The 24891-nt window shown below is 37.2% G+C and overlaps 1 protein-coding gene across 2 annotated transcripts; it reads left to right on the forward strand.

The window, feature by feature from the left end:
* Positions 1–237: 237 nt before the first annotated feature.
* Positions 238–23866, forward strand: slc35d2 (solute carrier family 35 member D2). 2 transcript variants are annotated; one of them, XM_053624934.1, is made up of 15 exons: positions 238–390; positions 2434–2554; positions 2682–3450; positions 6660–6868; positions 10018–10051; positions 10134–10220; positions 13843–13910; positions 15609–15680; positions 15892–15960; positions 17757–17859; positions 19476–19568; positions 19675–19742; positions 19831–19909; positions 21062–21144; positions 21233–23866. In XM_053624934.1, exons 3-15 carry the CDS (start codon positions 3448–3450, stop codon positions 21372–21374), a joined length of 1110 nt encoding a protein of 369 aa, XP_053480909.1. In that variant the 5' UTR covers positions 238–390; positions 2434–2554; positions 2682–3447; the 3' UTR covers positions 21375–23866. The 2 variants fall into 2 exon arrangements, with proteins under 2 accessions (XP_053480909.1, XP_053480910.1); XM_053624935.1 differs by having other exon boundaries at positions 239–390; positions 2437–2554.
* Positions 23867–24891: the final 1025 nt, after the last annotated feature.

Consider the following 24891-nt stretch of genomic DNA (forward strand, 5'->3'; position numbering starts at 1 on the left):
GTTCAAATAAATAGATTTAACATTATAAATACATTAATTGTCAAGTAAACATTTGAAAGGACCATTTTTATTTTTATTTGATGTTTTTAAGAGCTCTGAACTCTAGCCCCTCTTTACACCTGACACATACTCAATCTAGGTGAGTTTTCCCACCATTGTGTGTGTCTGTTAAACACCCATCTAATTTGTACTTGCAGTTTGCGTGCAATGTGTTTAGACAAGCCAGAAGATGAGAGTAGGCGTTACTAGGAATGAAAATTGTGAGACAACGTGAGAGTGAAATTCTGTTAATCTGCACACATTCACTCTCACTCTCACTCTCAATGGAGCTCCGAACTGCAGCCGTGTTGCTTCTCTTCCTGTGTGCCTCCATCTTCATCACCACTGAGGGTAAGGGATCTTTTTGAAAGGGAAGAAAAAAATATATTTTATTTATCTTTGTGATCAGTCTTGATCAGAGGTTAAATTGGGAATTAAAAAGTTGGGAATGTCACAAATTTGGGAACAGCACAATTCAGTTTCTGTGTTATTTTATGGACTCCACAACAGAGATATTATGTAAACATAACCAAAACAAGTTCTTTCTATTTTAATGGCCTAACTTGACAAACAAATATATTATTCTTCAATTAATAAAATGAAGACATATTGCTTTAATGATCAAATCTATATACAAAACATTGCAGTTATTATTTACATATCCATCATATTATTATATTATCAGAGCTCAGCTCTGTTCGTTGTTCTTATGATTTAATCCCTGTTTATGATTCATAACCAAACAGGCTGATTCAGTGGTGTTCATCTCTGATCCTGAAGGGACAATATTCAGAACAGGATTGAACTCAGCTGCAAGGTTTAGTGTAGTTCAGTTTGAGCAGGACCACAGGTAGACTCCCCTGGGACAGATAAAAGTAAATCTTAAATACTGCTTTGTACATTTACATTTATTTGTTTGACAGATGCATTTGTTCAAAGTGAATTATAAATAAGGCAAAGTTAATCAAAGTTATTGGAAGAAGAAGAACAACAAAAACAACAGCAACTATTATTATTATTAGTAGTAGAGAAATGGGTTCACAAAAATGCAATGTCCAGTGGATAAAAGCTAATAATCATCTGCGACTAACAAGCCACAGCCTGTAATATTCAGTTCATATAATCTTTGTGTTTTGCAGTGTACATAGTATCCTGTGCTCTCTATTCATTTACATTTACATTTATTCATTTAGCAGACGCTTTTATCCAAAGCGACTTACAAATGAGGAAATACAAGCAAAGCGATATATCAAGTGGAGAACAATACAAGTAGTGCTACTATACAAGATTTATAATTGAGTTCTAGAGAAGCAAAGTGCGCAGAGTAGAGGTGTATGAGTCAGAGTAAGTTTTTTTGTTTATTTGTTTATTTTTTAAATAATGTAGGGTTGGCATTTTAGGGGTTAGTTAAGTGCTCATGGAAGAGGTGGGTCTTTAGCTGTTTTTTTAAAATAGTAACAGATTCTGTGGTCCAGATTGAGGTTGGAAGTTCATTCCACCACTGAGGAACAGTTAGTTTGAAGGTTCTGGAAAGGGACCTTGAGCCAGGCTGAGTAGTGACTACTAAGCCTCAGTCGTTAACCGATTGCAGATTGTGTGAGAGAACGTAAGCCTCAAGGAGAGTGTTGAGGTAGGAGGGTGCTGTTCCAAACAAGGTCTTGTACATGAGTATCAAGGCCTTGAATTTGATACGGGCAGCTACAGGAAGCCAGTGGAGGGAGATGAAGACGGGTGTGGCATTTGGGCTGGTTGAAGACGAGGTGTGCTGCAGCATTCTGAATCATTTGAAGGGGTTTGATGGAGCTGGCTGGGAGGCCTGAGAGTAGTGAGTTGCAGTAGTCCAGTTTTGAGATAACAAGAGCCTGGACTAGTAGCTGTGTAGCTTGTTCAGTGAGATAGGGTCTGAGGGTATTCATGTAGGGAGTCCATGTTTTAAACCCAAATTCAAATTCAATCACTGTTGCAAATCTATTTTGTATTTGTACAGTTTTATGTTATGCAGAGATATGTACAGTCCAGTATTCAGTGTATTTCACTTCATGTTGTGCAGTTTTTCTCTGACATGCCTTGCTCAGGTGTGTCATGTATGAACAATATAAAGGAATTTAATAGTCCAACTGACTTACACTGTAATTATAATTTCATGTACATGCAACATGGCCACTTTTACCACCAGATGTTTGCCCCATAAAATGTATCTGCATTATGTTATTAGTTTTATTAATGTTATTATTATAAATTCCGTTATACATGCCAAAGTAACCATTGAGATATACTGTATTCCTACCAAAGTTACTGTGTTATGCTAATTACTGTTTTCAAAAAACAAAATAAAAAACCTGTAGTTGGTCATATATGGTACTGGAATGTAAAATATGTGATATTGTTTTCCAGCAGGACTCATCCCAAACTGCTGCTTAAGCACTAGGGATAAGATTAGCTGGATCAAAATAAAAAATGCTGAGAAATATGACCTTCAGTCAGATGCTGGACCGTGTGAAGTTAAAGCGCTGATGTAAGTGGACAAGCTTGTCTAATTTGGAAGGAAATCCTAAACATTTTCAAGCATTTTAAACATCTCTCTTTTTTTTACAATTGATTTTGATACAGCTTGATTTAATTCTACTTTCTTTCATTTTCAGCTTGCATGTGGGAAAGAAGAGATTCTGCCTTGATCCTAAGCTAGAGAAAAAGGTGAAAAAGGGGATGAGGAAAATGAATAAGCATGCCCCAAAACAGAAAAGCCAGTGATGATTTTTCTAAACAATGTTGTTTAGAAAAGGATGTCGGAGTTATTTTTTGCTTATTTGTTTTTGTTTTTGTTTGTTTGTTTGTTTTAAGGATGTCTTGAAAGATTATGATGGATGTATGTGATGTTGTGTATTCAAAGGCATCATTACAGCTAATAAAAAAGGTTTTGGTTTCAAACCAAAGTTTTTTTTTGGAATCAACAATAAAATAATGCACCAGGGTTCATAATCTGCATCACAAGTCTCTAATTTCCTGTGTTTCCATTTTAAAACATTTTCTGAATATTTTTCCATTGGCAGTACTGGGATCTGAACTCATGACCTTCAGAGCAATAGGCCAATGTCTTAACCACTGAGCTGGGGTTTCTGGCCCAGCATTGGGCCATGTATGGGTTTTTAATGGGCTGGCATTTGGGCTACTTATAGCCCTTGGTTGTATACCGAATCTTGGCCGTCCATGAGCCGTCATTCTTTGCAGTATGTGGGCCGAGGGAGAATTGGTTGTGTTTACTGGAGCTGGGCCAGAAAAAATTATGTGGGATAGCCAGTCTGTTTTCATTTTTTAACAAAGGTGAAATGGCTAAAAGAAAAAAAAGACGAGTATCGTTCTTTCCAGTCCGAACAGACAGATGAATTTGCATATTTGAAAGTCGCATTAATGGTAAGTAGTGTTAATTTACTCTTAGTTACTTACTGCATCTTGTATTGATTTACCATTTGATGAAACTACCATTATTGGTTAAATATCGTCCAAGTGCTACCTACAGGCCTATTAGGTGAAGTGCAGGCTGTTAGGTCAAGCACAAGCAAAATGTCAAATGGCATTACATTACCACTTTTTACAATTATTGCATAATTGTAAAGATGATAACTATAATAATAAGAAGACATATATAAAAACATAAAAAATATGTCGAAAAGGTTTCCGACCTCTGCTCTAGCAGGTTGGACTTGGTCAGTGCTTCATTATGAAGTACAAATGCATAGCTTGTAACATAAAAAATTATTCGATGATTAATTTTACACTATACATGTATAATCACTTAAAACAAATTGTCTTATGCCATTTGGACTGCGTTTTATTTTCCCAAGTGTCTGTGTAAATGTAAGTTATTTACTAGTGTACTACATGGCAAATGTAATTTATTAAATTTGAGAAAAAAAGTACGTTTGAGTTGGATATTTTAAATTTCCATGCAGTACACTTCCATACACTCCCTCCCATTAACAAGCCACTCATGAGAATGAGTGTATTTGGTAGTGGTGTTAGCCTTCCACCTAGTGGCAGCTTGCACCATTTCAGTCTTACAGTACTTAAAAAGCAGCTCCAGTGGCCTGGATTTCACAGTAATTCAGAGTCAAAGCTGTTTTAATTCGCAGAAAATTTCATATATCGACTCAGATACAGCCTACATCATAACACCCAAAAGAATTATGGTCAAAGACTCACCCGCAAATTTCCATTTTGGCTTAACACAAAGACAACAATGAGAAGCTTTTCCTAAGCTGCAAGGCCTCAAAAACACATGGAGCCTCAAAAACACGTTCTGTAATACTTAGGGTATGACAAGTACAGCAAGAGATAAGTATCCTATGGTTTGGGCTGTCTGTTTCAAGTCAAGGTAAGTAGGTTTTATTGTCATTCCGCTACATAGTTTGTATATATTGGAATTAAATGTCATTTATCCAGGACCATGGTGCAACACAACAGTATGCAAGACAAAATAAAGTGCAAATACTCAACAGTGTGAGATGAGAACAGGACAGTAAATACACAGGATAGTAAATTCAAAGGACAATAAATACATAGAACATGGGCTTTAACTATGAACTATTAAGTATTGTAGGAGCAATAAGTAAAGCAGCAGTATTGGTAGCAAAATGAGTTCTATAAATAAAAAGTGACTGATGCAGCTTTGTAAGGTGCAGGTGTGCAGTGGTTTTTAGTCATATTGGGGTAGGTATTTGACTAGCCCAGGTGAGTGTTGGGAGGCAGAGGGGGTTGAGTAATCTGACTGCCTCGGGGAAGAAACTGTTTCAGAGTCTGCTGATGGTGGCATGAAGGCTCTTGTACCTTCTGGCAGATGGCAGGAGAGTGACGAGTCCATGAGAGGGATCTGAGGGCTCATTTGCAATACTAGTGGCTTTATCAATGCAGTAGTTGTTGTAAGAGACATTGATGATGGGTAGAGAGACCCGACGATGTTTTCGGCTGTTCCCACAATTCGCTGTAAGATCTTATGGTGAGATACTGTGCAGTACCACACGGTGAGACAGCAGGTATTGTTGATGCCATGTCCAAAACCGTACACTACTGTACTACATACTATACCAATACACACTATGTAGTACATTGAATGCAGCTTGGGACAGAGCCCTGAATTCTCATTGGATTGTATGCAGGCTTCTGATTAATCAGTGCAGTGGAGACATGGTATATCTCAACCCACACTACAAAATGTTCTTCCCTAAGCAGTAGTATTTTTCCAGAGAGGATGAAATTCCGAAATCTTACATTCGGCAGCTTTAAACAGTATGTTTGGCAAGTGCTCTGTTTGTTCATTCAAAATTCAAGAAATTTACTGTCATACATGCTGTGGGCCTACACAATGAAACTCTTACTTTGTTTACACTCCTCTGGATGCTACATAAAATGAAGTAAACAAAAAATTTGTATAGGACTTTTACAGTAGACATGATCATTTACAGAAATCCAGATGTTCTGTAGATTTAGATCCCTAATGAACTATCCAGTGGTGACAGTGGCAAGGAAAATCTCCATGAGGTGACATAAGGAAAAATCCTTCCAGACTCAAAAGGGACCCCATCGTCTTCTGGGTGTCACCGGATAGTGGGATCATAAATAATATCTGTTCCACAAATGTATATTATAAAACCAAATTGTACCAAGTGTGTTCTAAGAATGTTCAGTATGAGCATTGTAGTTGTATTAGTGCGGTGGCAGTTCTTATAAGATAAGTGCAATCTTTAGGGTATCCTCATAGGACCATCCTCAGAAGCAGAGAATGTAATAGAGGAAAATGCAGTACACGTCATTATTTTTGTCATTCATATTATGCGATCATTCATTTTACTAGCACAGAGGGGTAGCAGTAGGGGTCATTCCTATGTTCCCAGGGTCCTATGTTTCCCAGATTTATATGGCACATAATGAACACATGACATCTTCTCCCCATGCTTTCAGTTCAAAGACATGCATTATAGGCTGCTTGGCATTTCCAAATTGTCCATAGTGTGTAAATGCGATGCAATTGTGCCCTACAATGGGTTGGCACCCCGTCCAGGGTGTCTCGTGCCCCGAGTCCTCTGGGATAGGCTCCAGGCTCCCTGCGACCCTGCGTAGGATAAGCGGTACAGTAAATGGATGGATGACTCCAACCATTTTTTTGGTTCCCTCAAGTCTATTATATTGAGAGCCATACAGCAGTGCTGGGGAACAAAAACCCCCTTTGACGAGTTCCCACAATAACCCATGTCATATTAAGCGAATACAGAGCTGGGACATGTTTTTCAGGTGCCCATTATATACTATATAGTGCTGGGGAATATAGGACCCGTTGTCATGTGTTCATTATGTGCCATATAAATCCGCTGAACACAGGACCCTTTTTCATGTGTTTATTATTTACCATGAAAGGCTGGGGAACACAGGACCCTGGGAACGTAGATATAGGTTAGCAGTAAAGCGACCTGGCCACCTCACGCATGTTTGTATATAATGACGTCATCAGCCCACAAGCGTTCACACCTGCACTGCAAAAGTAATCCTAACACCGTGAGAACTGAGTTATCGCGATATTTTACATTTACCAGAAATGTACAACTGTCGCCTGTCTGCATTTTTAACAGGGTACAGCTTGTGTGACAAGTTCGGATAGCAGTCAGACCAATGAAGGCAAAATGTCAAGAAGAAGCTCTTCTTTTACTTCGCCTACTTCTTCGCTGTGTAATCCTGTTCCAAGTCACGGGCAGTTCATGAAGCTCTTCTCCGCTGCTTTGTACGCAGTCAGTTCTTTTCTTATAGTGGTCGTCAACAAGACAGTTTTAACAGCCTATAGGTAAGTTCTGCATGTGTCCGAGACGCGTTCGTCACTTCCGCATTGCTGAAACCATGACGGAGCCCTACACTATCCAGGATGCTGCATTGTCCATAATATAAAGCTATTCTTTTATGTATCGACTACTTTAGAGTTCAAGGTTGTGTTTCGATATTCGTCTTGAGAATAAGTTCTGAGCAGACTGTGGTAGCCATTACAGACTTACAATATATTCTCAGCAGGATGAACACAGGGACTGAGAACTGTTTTGTCTTCTCTGTGGCGTTTTAACATGAACATTTAACACTTCTTTTTTATTATTTTATTAATACTGATATGGATAAGCATTTTTCTCATGTCCTTAAAGAGCACATGTAAATCATTGTATACGATTTTGTGTTTATGTAAATATGTTAAATACATTAAAAGGAAATGCCAAGGAAAATGTCAATAACACCTTAACCACTGTATGTGGGAAATCAGATTAAAACATTTTAGACAGTTATCTACTTGAGTGCAGTTATGTGTTGAAACAATTGTTATTCATCACAAGTTATGAGGCGTATTACACTATTTAAAAATAAATAAATAAAGACACTTTATTAGCTGGTAGCTAACAAGTGTACTTTTAAATAGCCTACTTATTCTAATAAAAGAATCTCATAATATGGTGACATACCTTTCCCTTAACTTACTGGTTATGACATAGTTGCCAATTTTCAAGATGCCCCACATAATAGACATCATTGTTTGGTTCCATCATTGCATGTATTTTATGTAAAAAATTTAAAATAAAAAATGATGATGATGATGATAATGATAATAATAACCTACACAATAAATAGCCTGTCCCACAAGATGGTTGTTCTGCTTGAGAGGTTTTTGCAGCCAAAAAAAAGACGAATTATTTGCATATTCATTTTAATGTGACATGATGAACATAAGTAAGGTCTGTCAAATATGTAAATTAGAAGAATAAAATGTTTTAATAGTATCAATAATTACAGCAACATGTATATGGAAAACTGCCTAACTGAAAATGATAGAAAAAGTTAGAGTAACCCCCTCCCTGTTTTTCAGTTAAGGTTGAGATTAGAATGAATATAGCTAACAAGCAATTAATGAACTGTTATTTTTTTTAAAGTCATATGCAATCTATAGCTAAACGTAAAGAACACAATCTGATGCTTATATACTCACTAGTTATGCAGCCATTGCCATTTCTATCCCCAAAACTATATCTATATTCATGGGAACTAATATATATATATAAAATATAATTTTATTTATTCATTTAAGTTCATTAGTTCATTAAGCCACTCTGTGTTCTACTGCTGCACATATAGTCGTGAAAAAATAATACAGCCCATGGAAATTGTTGGCTTTTTTGACATATTTGGACAAGCCATGCCTCTTAATAAAGATGATACTCTATCAAATGACACATAAAATGTACATTTTGTAGTAATTTTTGCAATTTAACAACAAAAAAAGAAAAACAGATCAGTCACATGGAAAAGGTAAGTACACCCCTACATTTATCATGCCTTCAAATCCATAAAATTAGAATCAGGTGATCAAGATTGGGTGGCAGTGATTAGACCCTGCTTAGGGAGTGCAGGTGAAACCAATCTTATTTATACCCCTCTCATATCTAGTGTCTGGTGTTCACTTTGTTATTGAGGTGTGTGATGTCATCATGCCACGATCTAGAGTTCTGTAAGGCCTTCAGAAAAAAGGTTGTGGATGCATATAAATTTGGCAAGGGATTTAAAAAGATCTCCAAATTATTTGAAATACATCATTCCACTGTAAGGAAAATCATCTACAAATGGCGGAGATTTCAAACTACTGTCAATTTGTCTAGGACTGGCCGTCCCAGCAAATTCAGACCAAGAGCAGTTCGTCTGATGCAAAAAGAAGTCTCCAAGAACCCCAAAAGGATCTACTAGTAAGTCTTGCAACTGTTGGTGTCAATGTGCATCCTTCTACAATCAGAAAGAAATTGCAGAAATTTGACCTGCATGGGAGGCATGCCAGGAAAAAGCCTTTGTAAGACTACAGTTTGCCAGTGAGCATATAGGCAGACACCAGTCCTTTTGTAATAATGTAATCTGGACAGACGAATCAAAGAAAGAGTTGTTTGGCCACAGTAACAGCAGACATGTTTGACACAGAGCAAGGACTTTTCAGGAGCTTTTCAGGAGAAGCATGTCATACCAACTGTGAAGCACTGTGGTGGAAATGTTATGGTTTGGGGCTGCTTTGCTCCCTCAGGGACTGGACAGATTGCATTCACTGATTCAACTATGAATTCTGCATCATATCAAAGAGTGCTTGAAGATAAAGTGAGGCCATCTGTACAAAAGTTAAAGTTGAACCAAAAGTGGACTGTTCAACAGGATAATGATCCTTAGCACACTAGCAAATCCATCAAGGAATTGCTCAAAAAGAAGAAATGGAGGTTAATGGAATGGCCTAGTCAAAGCCCGGATTTGAATCCCATTGAAATGTTGTGGGGGGATTTGAAACGGGCAGCACATGCAAGAAAACCCTCAAACATCTTGCAACTGAAAGAATATTGCATGGAAGAGTGTTCAAAAATTCCAGCAAGCTGATGTCAGAGACTGGTGGAGAATTGTGCAAAACGCCTACAAGAAGTTATTTCTGCTAAAGGGGGCAATACTAGCTTCTGACACCAAGAGTGTACTTACTTTTTCTACAGAAGATTATCACATCTATTGATATTTCTGTTGAATAAATGATTGAAAAAGCTAATTTTCCTTGTGGTTTTGTTCATGTATATCAACTTTATTAATAGTCACTGTTTCAAAGATGTTCAAATGTTTGCTTGTCCAAATATGTCAAAAAAGCCAACAATTTCCATGGAGTGTACTTATTTTCTCACCTGACTGTACATAAGTTTGCACTGGCACAGTCTGTTTGAAAATTATTAGTACAGGAAAGACAAATATAGAAAATAAAACTCAAAACCACACTCATAAAGATGGCAAGATGATGTTCGGGGTTCTGCCCAAAATCATGTAGAACACGAAGGTGGAGGTCTTTACCTTACACAGTGTTGAATACTTATATTAAATAATTCTTCTGAAAGTGCAAGTCTATAATACATTTGTAGCATAAATATTAAATGTGTTGTCTTTATCCAGGTTTCCCTCGTACACCTTCCTTGGAATTGGACAGGTTAGTTTGAATTACCATTTTGTTTCTGTAGACTTTTAAAAGTATCACAGTCTTTTACCTTTTTTTTTTTTTCTCCTCTCAGATGGCATGCACAATTGTCATTCTTTATTTGGCCAAAATGTGCAAAGCAGTCTCTTTTCAGGACTTTGACAGGAGCTTACACAGAAAGGTAATGTAAAAAATGTAAAAGTTGTGAAGTGACCCAATTAAGCCCACATATCTTATAAAAAGAACACGCGTATTACTGATGATTTGTTTCACTTATAAGTGATCTTGTACAGCCCAGTGTGCACCAATGTTTCTAAACATGACCACGAAACATTATTTTATGATGGACACTCCCAATTTGTGACTAAACTTAGTGAACAGTTAAAAATTATATATGATGTATTTGCAAGGAGTTTAAATTAAAAGTATTACATTTAAACATTTCAACAAAAACTGATAAATCTGGGAAGGACTATAGTAAATTGGAACATCAGAAACTTCTTCAACTAGAAAATATAATAAGATTAATGGTCTATCCATTTTTATGTAAAAGCCTATTAACAAAGTTGATATAAGCTATACAGTGCTGTGAAAAAGTATTTTCTTCTGTTTTTGTGTATATCTCATACTAAATAGTTGTAGATCGTGAAACGAAATACAACATAAAATAAAGGCAACCTGAGTAAACACACAACACATTTATTTATTTATTTATTTATTTATATATTTAAATTGAAGCAAAAAAAAGTTATCTGACACCTATCACTTATGTGGAAAAACTATTTGCCCCTTAAACTTAAAACCTGGTTGTGCCACCTTTAGCAGCAATAACTGCAACCAAACGCTTCCGATAACTGGAGATCAGTCTTTCACAGCACAGTGGTGGAATTTTGGCCCACTTTAGTTCAGCCACATTGGAGGGTTTTGAAAGGACTGGACATTCTCCTTTAGGATTTTCTGGTAGAGAGCAGAATTCATGTTTCCCTCACTTATTGCAAGCTGCCCAGGCCCTGAAGCAGCAAGCATCCCCACACCATCACACTTCCATCACCATGCTTGACCGTAGGTATGATGTTCTTTTTGTGCAATTCTGTGGTTGATTTATGCCAGATGTAACGAGACCCCTGGCTTCCAAATAGTTCCACTTTCAACTCATCAGTCCACAGAACATTCTCCTAAAAGGTTTGAGGATCATCAAGGTGTATTTTGGCAAAATTCAGATGAGTATTAATATTCTTCTGAGTTAGCAGACAATGAAATGCACAAACCAGCCCTTTTGATACCAACATACATCTAATATATATTGATCACCCTGGAACATGGCACCTTTTTGTTTTAACCCACTCATTTTTTCAAGTGATCCAAAATATTGGAACATGTGTCTGATGGGTGTTTCTTATTGCACAGGTGTGCCCTCTTAGAATGATTAATAAGCTTAATAAGCTCACAGTAAATAACACTTATATTTGATTGCATATACCTTGCTTGCAATATCTGCATCAGGCCAGTGACCCAATGATATCACCCTCACCAATATTAAACAATTAATATCTCTGAATGTCTACTATTGGTTTGAGCCCTGTGTGTCTCCTGTGAAGACTGCATTTGTTGTTTAAACATGAAGACCAGAGAAGCTGATAAATGAGGGAAAATTGACCAGAGTCACTGTATAAACATTGGGCATAGTGAATACAATTATTTGGAATGTCCTGAAAAAGAAAGAAACCATTGGTGTATTAACAACCAGACATCCAACAGGTTGGCCAAGGAATACAACAGCAGCTGATGACAAATATTGTGAAGAAAATGTGAAGAAAAATCCCAAAACAACAGTTAGTGACATCACCAACAACCTTCGGGTTGAAGCAGGGGTGAAGGTATCACAAGACACCTTTTGAAGAAGGCTTTGAGAGCAGAAATATAGAGGTCATACCACTCATCAGCAGTAACAATGAGAAGGCAGATTGGAATTTGCAAAAAAATACAGAGATGAGCCACAAAATTTGTCATGATGGTAGCAGCAGAATGAATTCTGTAGTCTACAGAAACATTTTGTCTGCCAATTTACAGAGAAATGCATCCAATCTAATTGGGGGAACTTCATCATTCAGCAATTCAGTGATCCAAAACACACTGCCAACACAACAAAGGACTTCATCGGGGGGAAAGAGGAAGGTTTTAGACTGGCCAAGTCAATCACCAGACCTTAACCCAACTGAGCAGAGACTGAAGGGAGAAAACCCACAAAACAAACAACAACTGAAAGAAGCTACAGTACAAGCCTGGAAAAGCGATACAAAACTAGAATGAGACAATTTGTCAGTGGGTCATTTGTTTGATGCAGATATTGCAAGCAAGGGATATGCAAATAAATATTAAGTATTATTTACTGTGAGCTTATTAAGTGTTATTTCCAATACTTTTGCTAACCAAAAATTGAGTGGTCTGCCACCAAGGGTGCCATGTTCTAAGTTATTTAACATGTCTAGATATGTATATATGAGGAAAGTAAAGCATAATTTACTTTGATTTATCATCTACTATATCATTTTTTTTATTATCTCAAACCCAAATGTCTTAACATGTATAGCAAAAGACAAATAACTGGCCTTGCCATTCCAATACTTTCTGAGGGGACTGTATATAACATGTAAGGAATAAAAAAATGATGGGTCAGCAACAAAGTTTATATCAGCAAAATGTATTATTTTTCAATAACAGCATGGCCCAAAGGGTTTTATAGAAAATTATATAGAAAATTAATCAACACATCCTCCATCCATCCATCTTCTATACCGCTTTATCCTTTTCAGGGTCACGGGGAAACCTGGAGCCTATCCCAGGGAGCATGAGGCATAAGGCGGGGTACAGGGTGCCAATCCATCGCAGGGCACAATCACTTACACATTCACACACACCCATTCATACTATTCCATGCATGTCTTTGGACTGGGGGAGGAAACCGGAGTACCCGGAGGAAACCCCGCAGCACGGTGGGACTCGAACCCCCAACCCTGGAGGTGTGAGGCGAACGTGATAACCAGTAAGCCACCGTGCGCCCCTATCAACGCATCCTGACCAATCATATTAGATATATAGCACTGTGGTAAGTAGTTATAATAATATTAAGAAATATGAAATATTACAGTGGTTTAGTGGTTAGCATGCGTGCCTCACTCCTCCAGGGTTGGGGGTTCAAATCCCGCCTCCGTGTGCGCAGAGTTGCATGTTCTCCCCGTGCTTCGGGAGATTCTTCTGGGTGCTCCGACTTCCTTCCCCAGTCCAAAGACATGCGTTGTAGGCTGATTGGCATCTCTAAATTATCCATAGTGTGTGAATGGGTGTGTGAGTGGGTGTGTGTGCGATTGTTCCCTGCGATTGCTTGGCACCCTGTCCAGGGTGTCCCCTGCCGTGTGCCCTAAGTTCCCTGTGATAGGCTCCAGGCTCCCCCACGACCCTGTGTAGGATAAGCGGGATGGAAAATGGATGGATGTGAAATATTAATATTCTTCATATATTAATATATGAAAGAAAAAAATAAACTGTTACATATTCAGTTGGTAAAATATGAATTATTGAAAAACATGTGCTTATTTGGGACACAAAGATCCATTGCAGACTGTTTTCTTGATAAGTGTTCTTTTCTAGATATGTAACAAAAGTTATTAAAATTTTAAAAATTGATTCAATTGGGTCACTTCCCCAATATCTTTATAAGTATTCTTGCTTTAATTGTAATATAAAATGTGTCTCTCAATGATGACTGATATTATTCTAATGTTATATCATAACAATCTTCCCAGATCTTTCCTTTGCCATTACTCTATGTCGGCAATCACATAACAGGTCTGGGAAGCACAAAGAAGTTAAGGTATATTTTTCATATTTAATGTTTTGAGAATAAATCATTAGCAAACTTCATTGTATTATAGATGTGTATATGTAAAATGTATGTGTGTGTGTGTGTGTGTGTGTGTGTGTATATATATATATATATATATATGTGTGTGTGTGTGTGTGTATATATGTATGTGTGTATATATATATATATATATATATATATATATATATATATATATATATATATATATATATATATATATATATATATATATATATATAATATAGTATTAATACATTTCAGTTTTCACCTCCTGATATTACATCTTGTTAGAACATGGCAACTTTGATGGCATACCACCCAATTTTTAGGTGAGCAAAAGTATTGGAAGAGATAATCTTAAAGTACATAACATTTAAAATGTGGTTGCATATCCCTTGCTGCCAATAACTGCATCAAGCCAACAACCTACTGACTATACTGTTACATTCTTCTTTTGCGATGCTTTTCCAGGCTTGTTCTGCAGTTTCTTTCAGCTGTTGGTTGTTTTTGGTGTGAAATGCATGCTCAGTTGGGTTAAGGTCTGGTGATTGACTTGGCCAGTCTAAAATCTTCCATTTTCTTGCCCTGATGAAGTTCTTTGTTGTGTTGGCAGTATGTTTTGGGTCATTGTCTTGCTGCACGATGAAGTTTCTCCAAATTAGATTGGATAGTTTTCTCTGTAAATTGGCAGACCGAATGTTTCTTCTGAATTCATTCTGCTGCTACCATCATAAGTTATATCATCCATAAAGATTAGTGAGCCTGTACCAGAAGCATCCATGCAAGCCCAAGCCATGACACTACCTCCATTACGCTTGAGCGATGAGCTCATATGTTTTGTATCATGAGCAGATCCTTTCTTTCTCCACACTTTGGTCTTTCTATCACTTTGCTAGAGATTAATCTTGGTTTCAGAACTTTTGTGGCTCATCTCTGTATTTCTTTGCCAATTCCAATCTGGCTTTCTGATTCTTACTGCTGATGAGTGGTTTGCGTCTATGTTTCTCCTCTCGAAGTCTTCTTTGAACGGTGGATTGTGATACTTTCACCCTTGCCCTGTGGTGGTTGTTGTTGATGTCTCTGACTCTTGGTTTTTCGATTTTTCTTCACAGCTCTCGCAACAGTTTTCCTTGGCCGACATGTTTAATGTCTGGTTGTTAGTACATCAGTGGTTTCTTTCTTTTTCAGGACATTCCAAATTGGCTATGCCCATTTCTTGTGCAATGACTATCATCAAGTCCCTCTTTTCTCAGCTTCAAAGTGGCTTGCATTTCTACAGCTCTCTGGTCTTTATTTTCATTTTTATTCTTTTTAATAACACATGCAGTCTTCACAGGTGAAGCCCAGGGCTCAAACCAAGAATAGATATTCAGAGCTATTCATTGTTTAAACAATCAGTCCACTTAGGCAACAAGAAACATCTGTCACTCACATGTTCCAGTATTTTTGATCACTTGAATAATGGGTGGGTTTAAAAAAAAAAGGTGCCATGTTCTAAGTTGTGAGTTTCAATGAATTTCCATTGGGTCATTTAAAGAGACACAATAGTCTGCATTCATCTTGATAATTTGTTACAGATTCACTCTCCATGTAAAATGTTACTGTATTTTTCCCTTAAACACTTCACTGTAGTCAACAATATATTTTGATTTAGCAGTGATTTTTACTCACCTTTGTGTTGTTCAGCTTACCCATGTTTACTGTGCTCCGAAAATTCACTATTCTACTGACAATGATCATGGAAGCGAAAATATTGAGGTATGTGTCATAAATACACATATAATATAATATAATATAATAAAAGAAGTATAATAAAATATAATAATTTCATTTTATATATAATTAAGAACACCATCATATATTGGCACATGCTTACCCACTACAAAAGAACGCTACAATTATTACATATAAAGTCTCGGAATCTTTTGTTTAAGCATGCTGCTTATAACAGTCAAAACTGATCTTACAGAAAATCCTTTTCACCTCAGCTGGCTTGCAGTGTGATCGCCATTGTGTTTGGCGCATTGATTGCTGCAAGGTACAGTACCCCATTCACTGTACTAAATATTTCAGAGATACATCAGCAAAGATAGCTACTTCTGTATGTACCTGTGTTTCTATAACCAACTGACAACCACCAGGGACAGTGAAAATCGCCTGGGTAACCTATTGCTGTGACTCTGAGCCTAAACATCAAGTGTGACCCCACTTGGTGAGGATAAAGAGGAATGGAGGGGAAACCCAACTTTTGGCCCCTACGTGCATGTTAGCAGAGTCCATCTAACTTTGAAAGCTCAGTGGTGGAGAGTGCAGCATGGCTAAGTAGAACCACTCACACATGCTAGCAGAACATATTCACAGGTCCACAGACTGCAGACAACAATGATGTAAAAACTCAGCTGAGAACTTCGACAAAGTCACAAAGTGCCAAGACATTTATCAAAGTCACAAAGTAACTGCATGCCATAGTATTTAATAGAAATACCATTGTCATACGGCCATCTTTCCCTGGAATATTCTTATATATAGTTTCTCCTGCTGGGTTGTCACTAGTCCTTAATGAAAACATAGTTACATACATTATGTGTCTCTTTCACCCCTCTTAACTGCCAGTCGTGGTGAGAATTACTGGGATAACATATGCCATAGCACATGAGGAACCAGTCCACCTTAGGACTGATGGGATGTGTTTACTTAGACATATTCGTAATTATTTGTGGTAATTAATTACTGTAAGGAGGACACTCTCCTTGTAGAATGGGGCTGGGTGTGCAGGCTGTCTGTAGGCCAAAGCATCTTTCACTCAGTGGATCTGTCTGTGTTTAGACATGGCGTTCCTCGCATTTTCCCCATGACAGGTAAACAGGTGATGTAATGACTAATCTAATGATTTGTCCAACTAGCACTGTAGAGCCTGTACTGGCTCAGCAAGTTCCCCAACATGTGTAACTGGTTGTAGTCTGCGTTGTGTGTTTTATTTAATCCAGGAAAAATGTAGGCGGACAGCAACTGGGTCGACTCTTTGTTTATTCTCTCCCATTCAACCATAACACGAAAGGGCAGAGCACATGTTGAAACAAAATACAAAAAAATCACTCAAAAAGAAGGGTAAAACAACAAAAATAATCACACAGATAAATAAAATAACATTATACACACAAACTAAAATGGGTATACAAGTATATAAATGATTTAAATAAAGATGAAACAAGATTACTGAGAACTCAAAACCAAACCTACCTCTCCCATTCAACCATAACACGAAAGGGAAGAGGAGGAGCCAAAACAGGAAATTACACAAATCAATGACGACATGACAATTAAAAGGAAAAATACTTAGACAAACAGACAGCCACACCAGGTACACATCTCCTTTTTGTGTAATTTTACACGTTAAATTTATTAAATATTTTCCATACCCGTTACACATGGAATGCTGCAAAGTCAAATGATTGGTTAACAAAAGTAGGAGACATGAATTCGGGTCAAAAACCAGGGTTTTCTGGAGGACCTGTAGTCACAAGCTGTAGACACAAGCCGTAGTCACAAGCTGTTATGCAGATAGCTTCAAGGTGCACATGAGGTCTGACATGCACAAAGTGAGATGAAAAATGGAACAATGGTTGTATGACAATGGTCTTTCTATCAAATACTACATCAACTGATCAAATACTGTGATTAATTTGTGTCTTTGTTGATGGTTTCAGCATGTGCACATGCACAAGAGGTATCCAGGTGATTCTCACAGCCCCTGGAGGTTAGGAGGAGTAAAATAATTCAGACTTCAAAGCATAACAAACAATTGATTTTTCATATTTGTGTCATTTGATGTAGTTCTGACCTGGCTTTTGATACAGAGGGATATGTTTTTGTTCTGCTCAACGATGTCTTCACAGCTGCCAATGGCGTGTACACAAAGCAGAAAATGGGAGTAGAGGTATATACCTTAATGTACACTATATGGCCAAAGGGTATGTAGACACCTGACCTTCACATCCATATGTGGGCCTTCTCCAAACTGTTGCTACAAAGATGGAAATACACAATTGTCTAGAATGTCTTTGTATGCTGTAGAATTAAGATTACCCTTCACTGGATGAAAGAGGCCCAAACCTTTTCCAGCATGATAATGCATCTGTGCATGAAGCAAGGTTTATAAAGACATGATTTGCCAAGGTTGGAGTGAAATTTGAGTGTCCTGCACAGAGACCTAACCACAACCCCTTTGATCATTTTTGGGATGAACAGGAACACTGACTGCGCACCAGGCCTTGGCATGAGATCAGCAAACACATACAGTCCCCATCAAAAGTATTGGAACAGCAAGGAAAATTATTTTGTCTTTTTCTATATACTGAAAACATATGGTAGATGGATCAGAATGTCTGCTTTCATTTCCTGATATTTACATCCAGATCCACCCATTTTTAAAGAGAGCAAAAATACTGGAACATGTCACTGGTGTTTCTTCCAGGTGTTTTCCGGGTGTTTCTTGTTGCCCAGCTGTGCCCTGTTAGATTGTTTTAAACAATTAAAAGCTCTGAATGTCTACTCTTGGTTTGAACCCTGGGGTTCGCTGTAAATACTGTATTTGTTATTAAAAAGTATAAACTAACATGAAGACCATAGAGCTGTCTATGGGAGTAATGCAAGCCATTGCACAAGCATTAGGCATAGCCAGTACATCAATTTGGAATGTCCCGAAAAAGAAAGAAACCACTGGTGTACTAACAACCACACATTTAGCAAGTGCTTACACTGGAGATTTAGAGAAGGTAAGTAACTGAATGAGTGAATGAATGAGTTGAACACATCTTTCCAAGATGAGGTAGCATAAAATGAATAGATTCAATTCAGCATTTCCTTATAGGCCATTGCTTTTAAAGGATGGGTATAACTGGGGGTTATTTTTTTATTTGCTTTTTCTTGTGTTATGGGGTAGGTATAAAGAGAGAGACCACTCAAGTTTTTCAAGCCTTGACCCTTCCCCACCCCTGTTTTGTAATTTTTTCCAGTTAATTTTGAAGCTGTGTATCAGAACATATCTAGATGCAAAAATCAGGAAATGAAAACTGAAATTCTGATCTTGGCCTTGCCATTTTAGTACTTTCAGAGGCGACTGTATGTGATTGGTCAAATGTCCATATACTTTTGCCCGTATAGTGTATTTACTGCTTCAGTGTGACAGTCATTTCTTGTAAAGTTTATTATTTTGAACTCCGTTTATCAACAATATCTGTTACTATTACTTTTACATTATATTTGATTATTTTTGTAGCACTTTTGAAATGACATGCCACACCAGGAGATGTTTTGGGTTTATTGTTATGTATGCTGTAATAGAATAACACCCCTACTGTACAGACAGTAAGTTTATTTCTTTTTGTTTTATTAATGTCATATCCCCTGGGTCTGTGTATCTAGCAAATATGAAAACTGGCGAAACCCGGTCATTATTGTATAGCCCAGCCCTTTCAGTAAACACTGGATTTAACTGTCACATATTAACTTTGTTTTTTCACTTCTGGTGATGTATTACTCTGCTTTGAAAAGGGCCTGGGCAAGTTCGGCGTTTTGTTCTACAATGCATTTATCATCATAATTCCTACTATTTTAGCAAGTGCCTACACTGGAGATTTAGAGAAGGTAAGTAGCTGAATGAGTGAATGAATGATGAGTTGAATACATCTTTTGAAAGAGTGATGTGGCTGCACAAAATGAATAGATTCAATTCAGTATGTTTTCCTTTTAGGCCATTGCTTTTAAAGGATGGGTATCACTGGGGTTCATTGTTTATTTTCTTGTGTCTTGTGTTATGGGGTAAGTATGAAGAGAGAGCCATTTCAAGTTTTTCCCCACTGAGCCTTAATAAAACTTATCCTATATCTCTGACCTTTTATTGTTCCAGATTCATTTTGATGTACTCTATAGTTCTATGCAGTCATCACAACAGTGCCTTAACCACTACAGTTATTGGTGCCATTAAGGTTGGTTGATTTGTTTATTTGTTTGTCAGAATCTTTTATCGAAAACAAATTACAAACAAAGCAGAATGCAGTCCAATAATATGATTGCATAATCTAACTGTTGAAGTAGCTGACCATGATACAGTTGTTGCAGATTTTCTTTTAGATAAAAAACAGATATTTCTCTAAAATACAAATTCCACATTAATCATATTCACCAATGTATGTTTTTATTAATGGTTTTTAATGACATTTTATTGTTAATTAGATGGCCCTTCCTCACCCCTCTTTTGACATTTTCCATTTCATTTTAAAACTGTGCATCATCATAACTATATTTTGTTAATTTGGTTTACTATTTAATGCTATTATGCTAAGGTTTTATGTAACTGCTCATTCATTTAACTGTGAAAATATAATCATCATCATCATCATCATCATCATCATCATCAAGAATCATCAATCAGTATCCTTTTGAAAGTGGTAGTAGTAACTGCCCTAATGCCACTTTTATGCCATAATAAAAGCAAAACACAAAAATTGTTTTGTGGCACAATTATTTCCTTTTTTTTCAAACCAGGGCCCTGGTGCAATTGTAGCTCTGTCCGCACCATTTTCCTGGTGTCCAAGCAAAGTGATTTAGGGTTTTTCCGCCTTGGGCATATGTATGTTTTTGTGCGCATGAGTCATTTCATAGGGGTGTGCCTGTACTTGCAAGTGTTTTTTTTGTGTTGTTTTTTTACATTAATTTCATAATTTATTTCCCAGTACAGCAGTGATTTTCAGTATGTAGGCAGCTGCCTCCTACTGGCTTGAAGTGGTACTGTAAATATTTTGTCAAAACTGTAACCTAGTTGCTTAATTCACTAAATTTCAACATTTGTTATTGTGGTTTCTAAATATTGTTGCACAAAAACACCACCAACTCATTATTAATCATTACTGAAACCGAATGGTCTAAGCTTTAGGCTAATAAAGCTGAAATTCTTGTAAAGTCTACATGAAAAATGTTTGACTCAAATACAGGCTCAATTTTGGAATGAGCTGACTGCACAGTGGCTTTCCTAATAAGGATCTGTACTGTTCTGCCTGGGTCGTTTCTGTCCTGTTGTGGGTCTATATACTGTATATATACTATCTGTTATTTTTATTTGTTACTTGTTGTTCTTGCAGAATGTTGCCGTAGCCTACATTGGTATGTTCGTTGGAGGAGACTATGAATTTTCCTGGCCAAACTTTGTAGGGCTGAATATATGGTAAAAACGCAGTTTTTAACCCAAAAATGCAAATAATGATAAGAATAATTTCATTATTATTTTTTGAAATTCTGCTTCACTTCCTCAGTATTTCTGGTGGCCTGGTCTATTCATACTTGACGTTTCATAGCAGCAGTACCTCCTCACCACACATAGCAAACCAAGAGGAGGAAGAACTGAGCCATGTCATCGAGGAGCCCCATAATAACTCTGAGAAAAGACAATTCTAATGTACAGTATAGCTAAAGTCTACATTTGCAGTGTATTTTTATACCTGTATTTTATTAAAGCTGCAAATAGTGACTTTAGATTTTTACGTGACATAATATTTGGACTCAACTTTGTAGAACATTGCATTTGAGACAGTGACTGAGGTTAATAATGTGCTAAATGTCATCTTTGAGGGCATGTGTGCTTATATTTGTTCAGTCGTGTAATAAAAACAGCCCTTTTTTTTTTTTTTTTTAAAGGTTTGTGGCATGGTATGCATGCAGTGGGCATCAGTCTGGTTGGCAAACACCAGCTTAGTCAGTGAGAGTACATTTGCTGTTCTCTATCCACTTTTGGCTTATGGCTAAATTTCCTCGTTAGATATTTTATGCATACCAGAGCCTTGTGCAGTGCATTGTACCTCCATGATATTTCATGTGTGTGAGATCTGCTGTCAAAGACTTTTAAAGCACGTTCAGTCCTATACAGTATGTAAGACATGTAATGCTCGTTAAGGCCTTTAATCCATAAAATTCAGGCTTCAAGTCTTCATTCACAAAAATATTTGGACTTTAAAGGGTAAGTACCTGCAGACACCCTGAATAACTTACCATACCATATGATACAAGCTACTTACAAACCTGCAGGACAGAAGTGCCATGTTGGTATAGTACAAAGAATAAAAAAAAGCCTGAATCCTACAGTTAGCCTGCATTCTTAAAGTCCCTAGCAACTTGTGATAAAACCTGATGCAGAGTATCTGTCATTAAATTAACATTTACCAATGCCAAATTCAAGGAGCATAGATAGATCAGCCATAGCATTAAAACCACTGACGGGTAAAGTGAGTAACATTTATTAGCCCGTTATGGTGGCACCTGTCAAGGCATGGGATATGTATAGCAGAAAGTGAACAATCAGTTCTTGAAGTTGATATCTAGAAGGGCAGGTTTTGTCAGGTGTTCAGAACTGGACCATGGAGCAATGAAAGAAGGTGGCCTGGTCTGATGAATTCCTTTTCATTTACATCATATGGACGGAAAAGTGGGTGTGCATCGCTTACCTGGGGAAAAGATGTCACCAGGATGCACTATGGGAAGAAGGCAAGCTGGTGGAGGAAGTGTGATGCTCTGGGCAATGTTCTGCTGGGAAACCTTGGGTCCTGGTATTCATGTGGATGTTACTTTGACTCATATCACCTACCAAAACATTGTTGCAGACCAAGTACACCCCTTTATGGCAACGGTATTCCCTAATGGCGGTGGCCTCTTTCAGCAGGATAATGCGCTATGCCACAGTGCAGAAATTGGTCCGGAATGGTTTGAGGAACATGTTTCAAATTCCCCAGATCTCAATCAGATCCAATCGAGCACCTGTGGGATGTGCTGGGCAAACAAGTCCGATCCATGGAGGCCCCACCTCACAACCTTCAGGACTTAAAGGACCTGCCGTTAAGGTCTTGGTGCTAGATACCACAGCACACCTTCAGAGGTGTTTCAGTAGCACAAGGGGGACCTAAACCAATATTAGGCAGGTGTTTTTTATTTATTTATTTTATGGCTCATCAGTGTATATCCCTAACTACACTTTAATTATAACTAAACACTACAAAAAGTCCTATTTTCTGCCTGATCAGAACTGTGTGGATGTGTCAGACCACATACACAAGGGCATCTCTCCAGCAATATGAACACTTCTTGGAATGCTAGAAAAGCATGTAGAAAGCAAGTCTTTGTGTGGTGTATTCATGTATTTGGTACAAATTTGCAATGGCACCGCATTTGTGGAAATCAGGTTTGTGTGCACTCCGCTGCTACTTCCTCCTTCCAGCTAGTTTAAGCACATGCAGAGAAAAGGCAGTGCAGTGTGCAGAACCACTCGCACATCACATCTGGTTTAATCAAATAGATTAAAATGAGCTTTACTGTCTTCTCGTTCATCTGCCTATTATTACACAGCTGCAAGCAACTTATTAACTTTTTAGGGTAGGGATTTTTCCTGTTTATAGTAATAAGACTTTGTCACTATAAGTCACTCTGCTATTTCTCATTCTTAAAATAAATACATAAATAAACCTTGAGGCTGTGAGACATATTACCATACATAAACTCACTAGTCTAAAATAATGAATATCTTTTTTATGATTATTTTTTATTTTTTTATATCTAACTAGATGCAGTTTTGTTCACTCTCAGGCACAAAGAGGAAGTCACTTTATTTCCTGTGGTTGGGGTGAAGCTGATTATACAAATGGCTAATTCTGACTGATATTTCATAGACTTGATATCACCTCTACCATATAGTCACACCCAACTTGAATCACCCAGAAGAAAATGGTAGGGAAAAAAGAAACTGGAAAAAAAAAAGTTCTTTCTTTTGCAGTTAGTGTTAAACTGACCACCGAAGCTCTAGCTACTAGTTTTAAGAAGTTAAAGAGACTTCAATGAATGAAGCAGGACCAGAGTAGTATATAGTAAAATTCTGACACTCCTGATTGTGGCTCTACTCACTACAAATCCTTTTATATGTAGTCATTTTACTGTCCCCCCCCCCCCCTGTAAAAATAATGATAATATAGTAAATACTGAGCATAAAGAGGCCATATTTAAATATATAATTTTTAATAATCTAACTAATTGAATATTTGTAGCAGTGCCCTTTTCTTATTGTTCACATGGCACAGATTCTCACCTTAAAATTTCCAAGCCACACAGTGCCTTGAATAAATATTCACCCTTTGGACTTTTTTTTTTTTTTTTTTGTCTAACATTTGAAGGTGCTCAAGGTTAATTAAACAAAAAAAAAAAACTTTTACCAACATTTACAGGTTTCATGTGGCTTTCAAAAACGCATTTCTTCTTGCTACTTTTCCATAAAGCCTAGCTTTGCAGCGTATCTGGGCTGTGGTTGTACTGTGTATAGCTTCTACCATTTGAGCTGTGGAACTCTGCTCCATGGCGTCTTAATTTCTTCTCAAATACCTTCCTTATCTGGTCATGGTTGTGCCAGGTTGGGAATATATTGTTTCCAGTTGTAATAATGGATTTAATGGCACTCCAGAGGATGTTCAAAGTTTGGGATTTTTTGATAAACATTTATTGATACTTTTCCAGAACTTTGTGCTGGACTTGTTTTGATAGCTCATTGGTTTTTATGATTTATTTTTATTTTTTTATGATTTTTATACTAATCATGGGGCTTCTGTTGGGAACTGCTTGCACCAGAACTAATTTAGAAGTTTCACAACAAATTGAAACAAACTTTTTTTTTCTTTCTTTGAAAATTATTTTGCAAACTATAAACGATTCTTCCCACTCTTAAATATTACGTTCTAATTTGTGCAGATTCACGACTTAATCCTACTGAAGTCCATTTTATTTCCGTGTCGTAACACTATAAAATGGACAAATTAATGTTCAAGTGTGGTGAATACTTTTTCTATTACTTAAGAAAAATGCTAGAGAACATGTTTTTCAACATTGCCATGTGCAGAATGTAAGAAGCAATAGATTATTAGGTTATTGCCAGTCATTTATG

This window comes from Ictalurus furcatus, chromosome 5 (genome assembly GCF_023375685.1).
Source record: "Ictalurus furcatus strain D&B chromosome 5, Billie_1.0, whole genome shotgun sequence".
In the NCBI taxonomy this organism is placed as follows: domain Eukaryota; kingdom Metazoa; phylum Chordata; class Actinopteri; order Siluriformes; family Ictaluridae; genus Ictalurus; species Ictalurus furcatus.

Bases quoted from the DNA above. Each gene is read 5' to 3' on its own strand.
- slc35d2 (XM_053624934.1), top strand. The intron at 6,869-10,017 runs GTAAGTTCTGCA...GTCTTTATCCAG, and splicing joins ACAGTTTTAACAGCCTATAG to GTTTCCCTCGTACACCTTCC. The intron at 10,052-10,133 runs GTTAGTTTGAAT...TTCTCCTCTCAG, and splicing joins CCTTCCTTGGAATTGGACAG to ATGGCATGCACAATTGTCAT.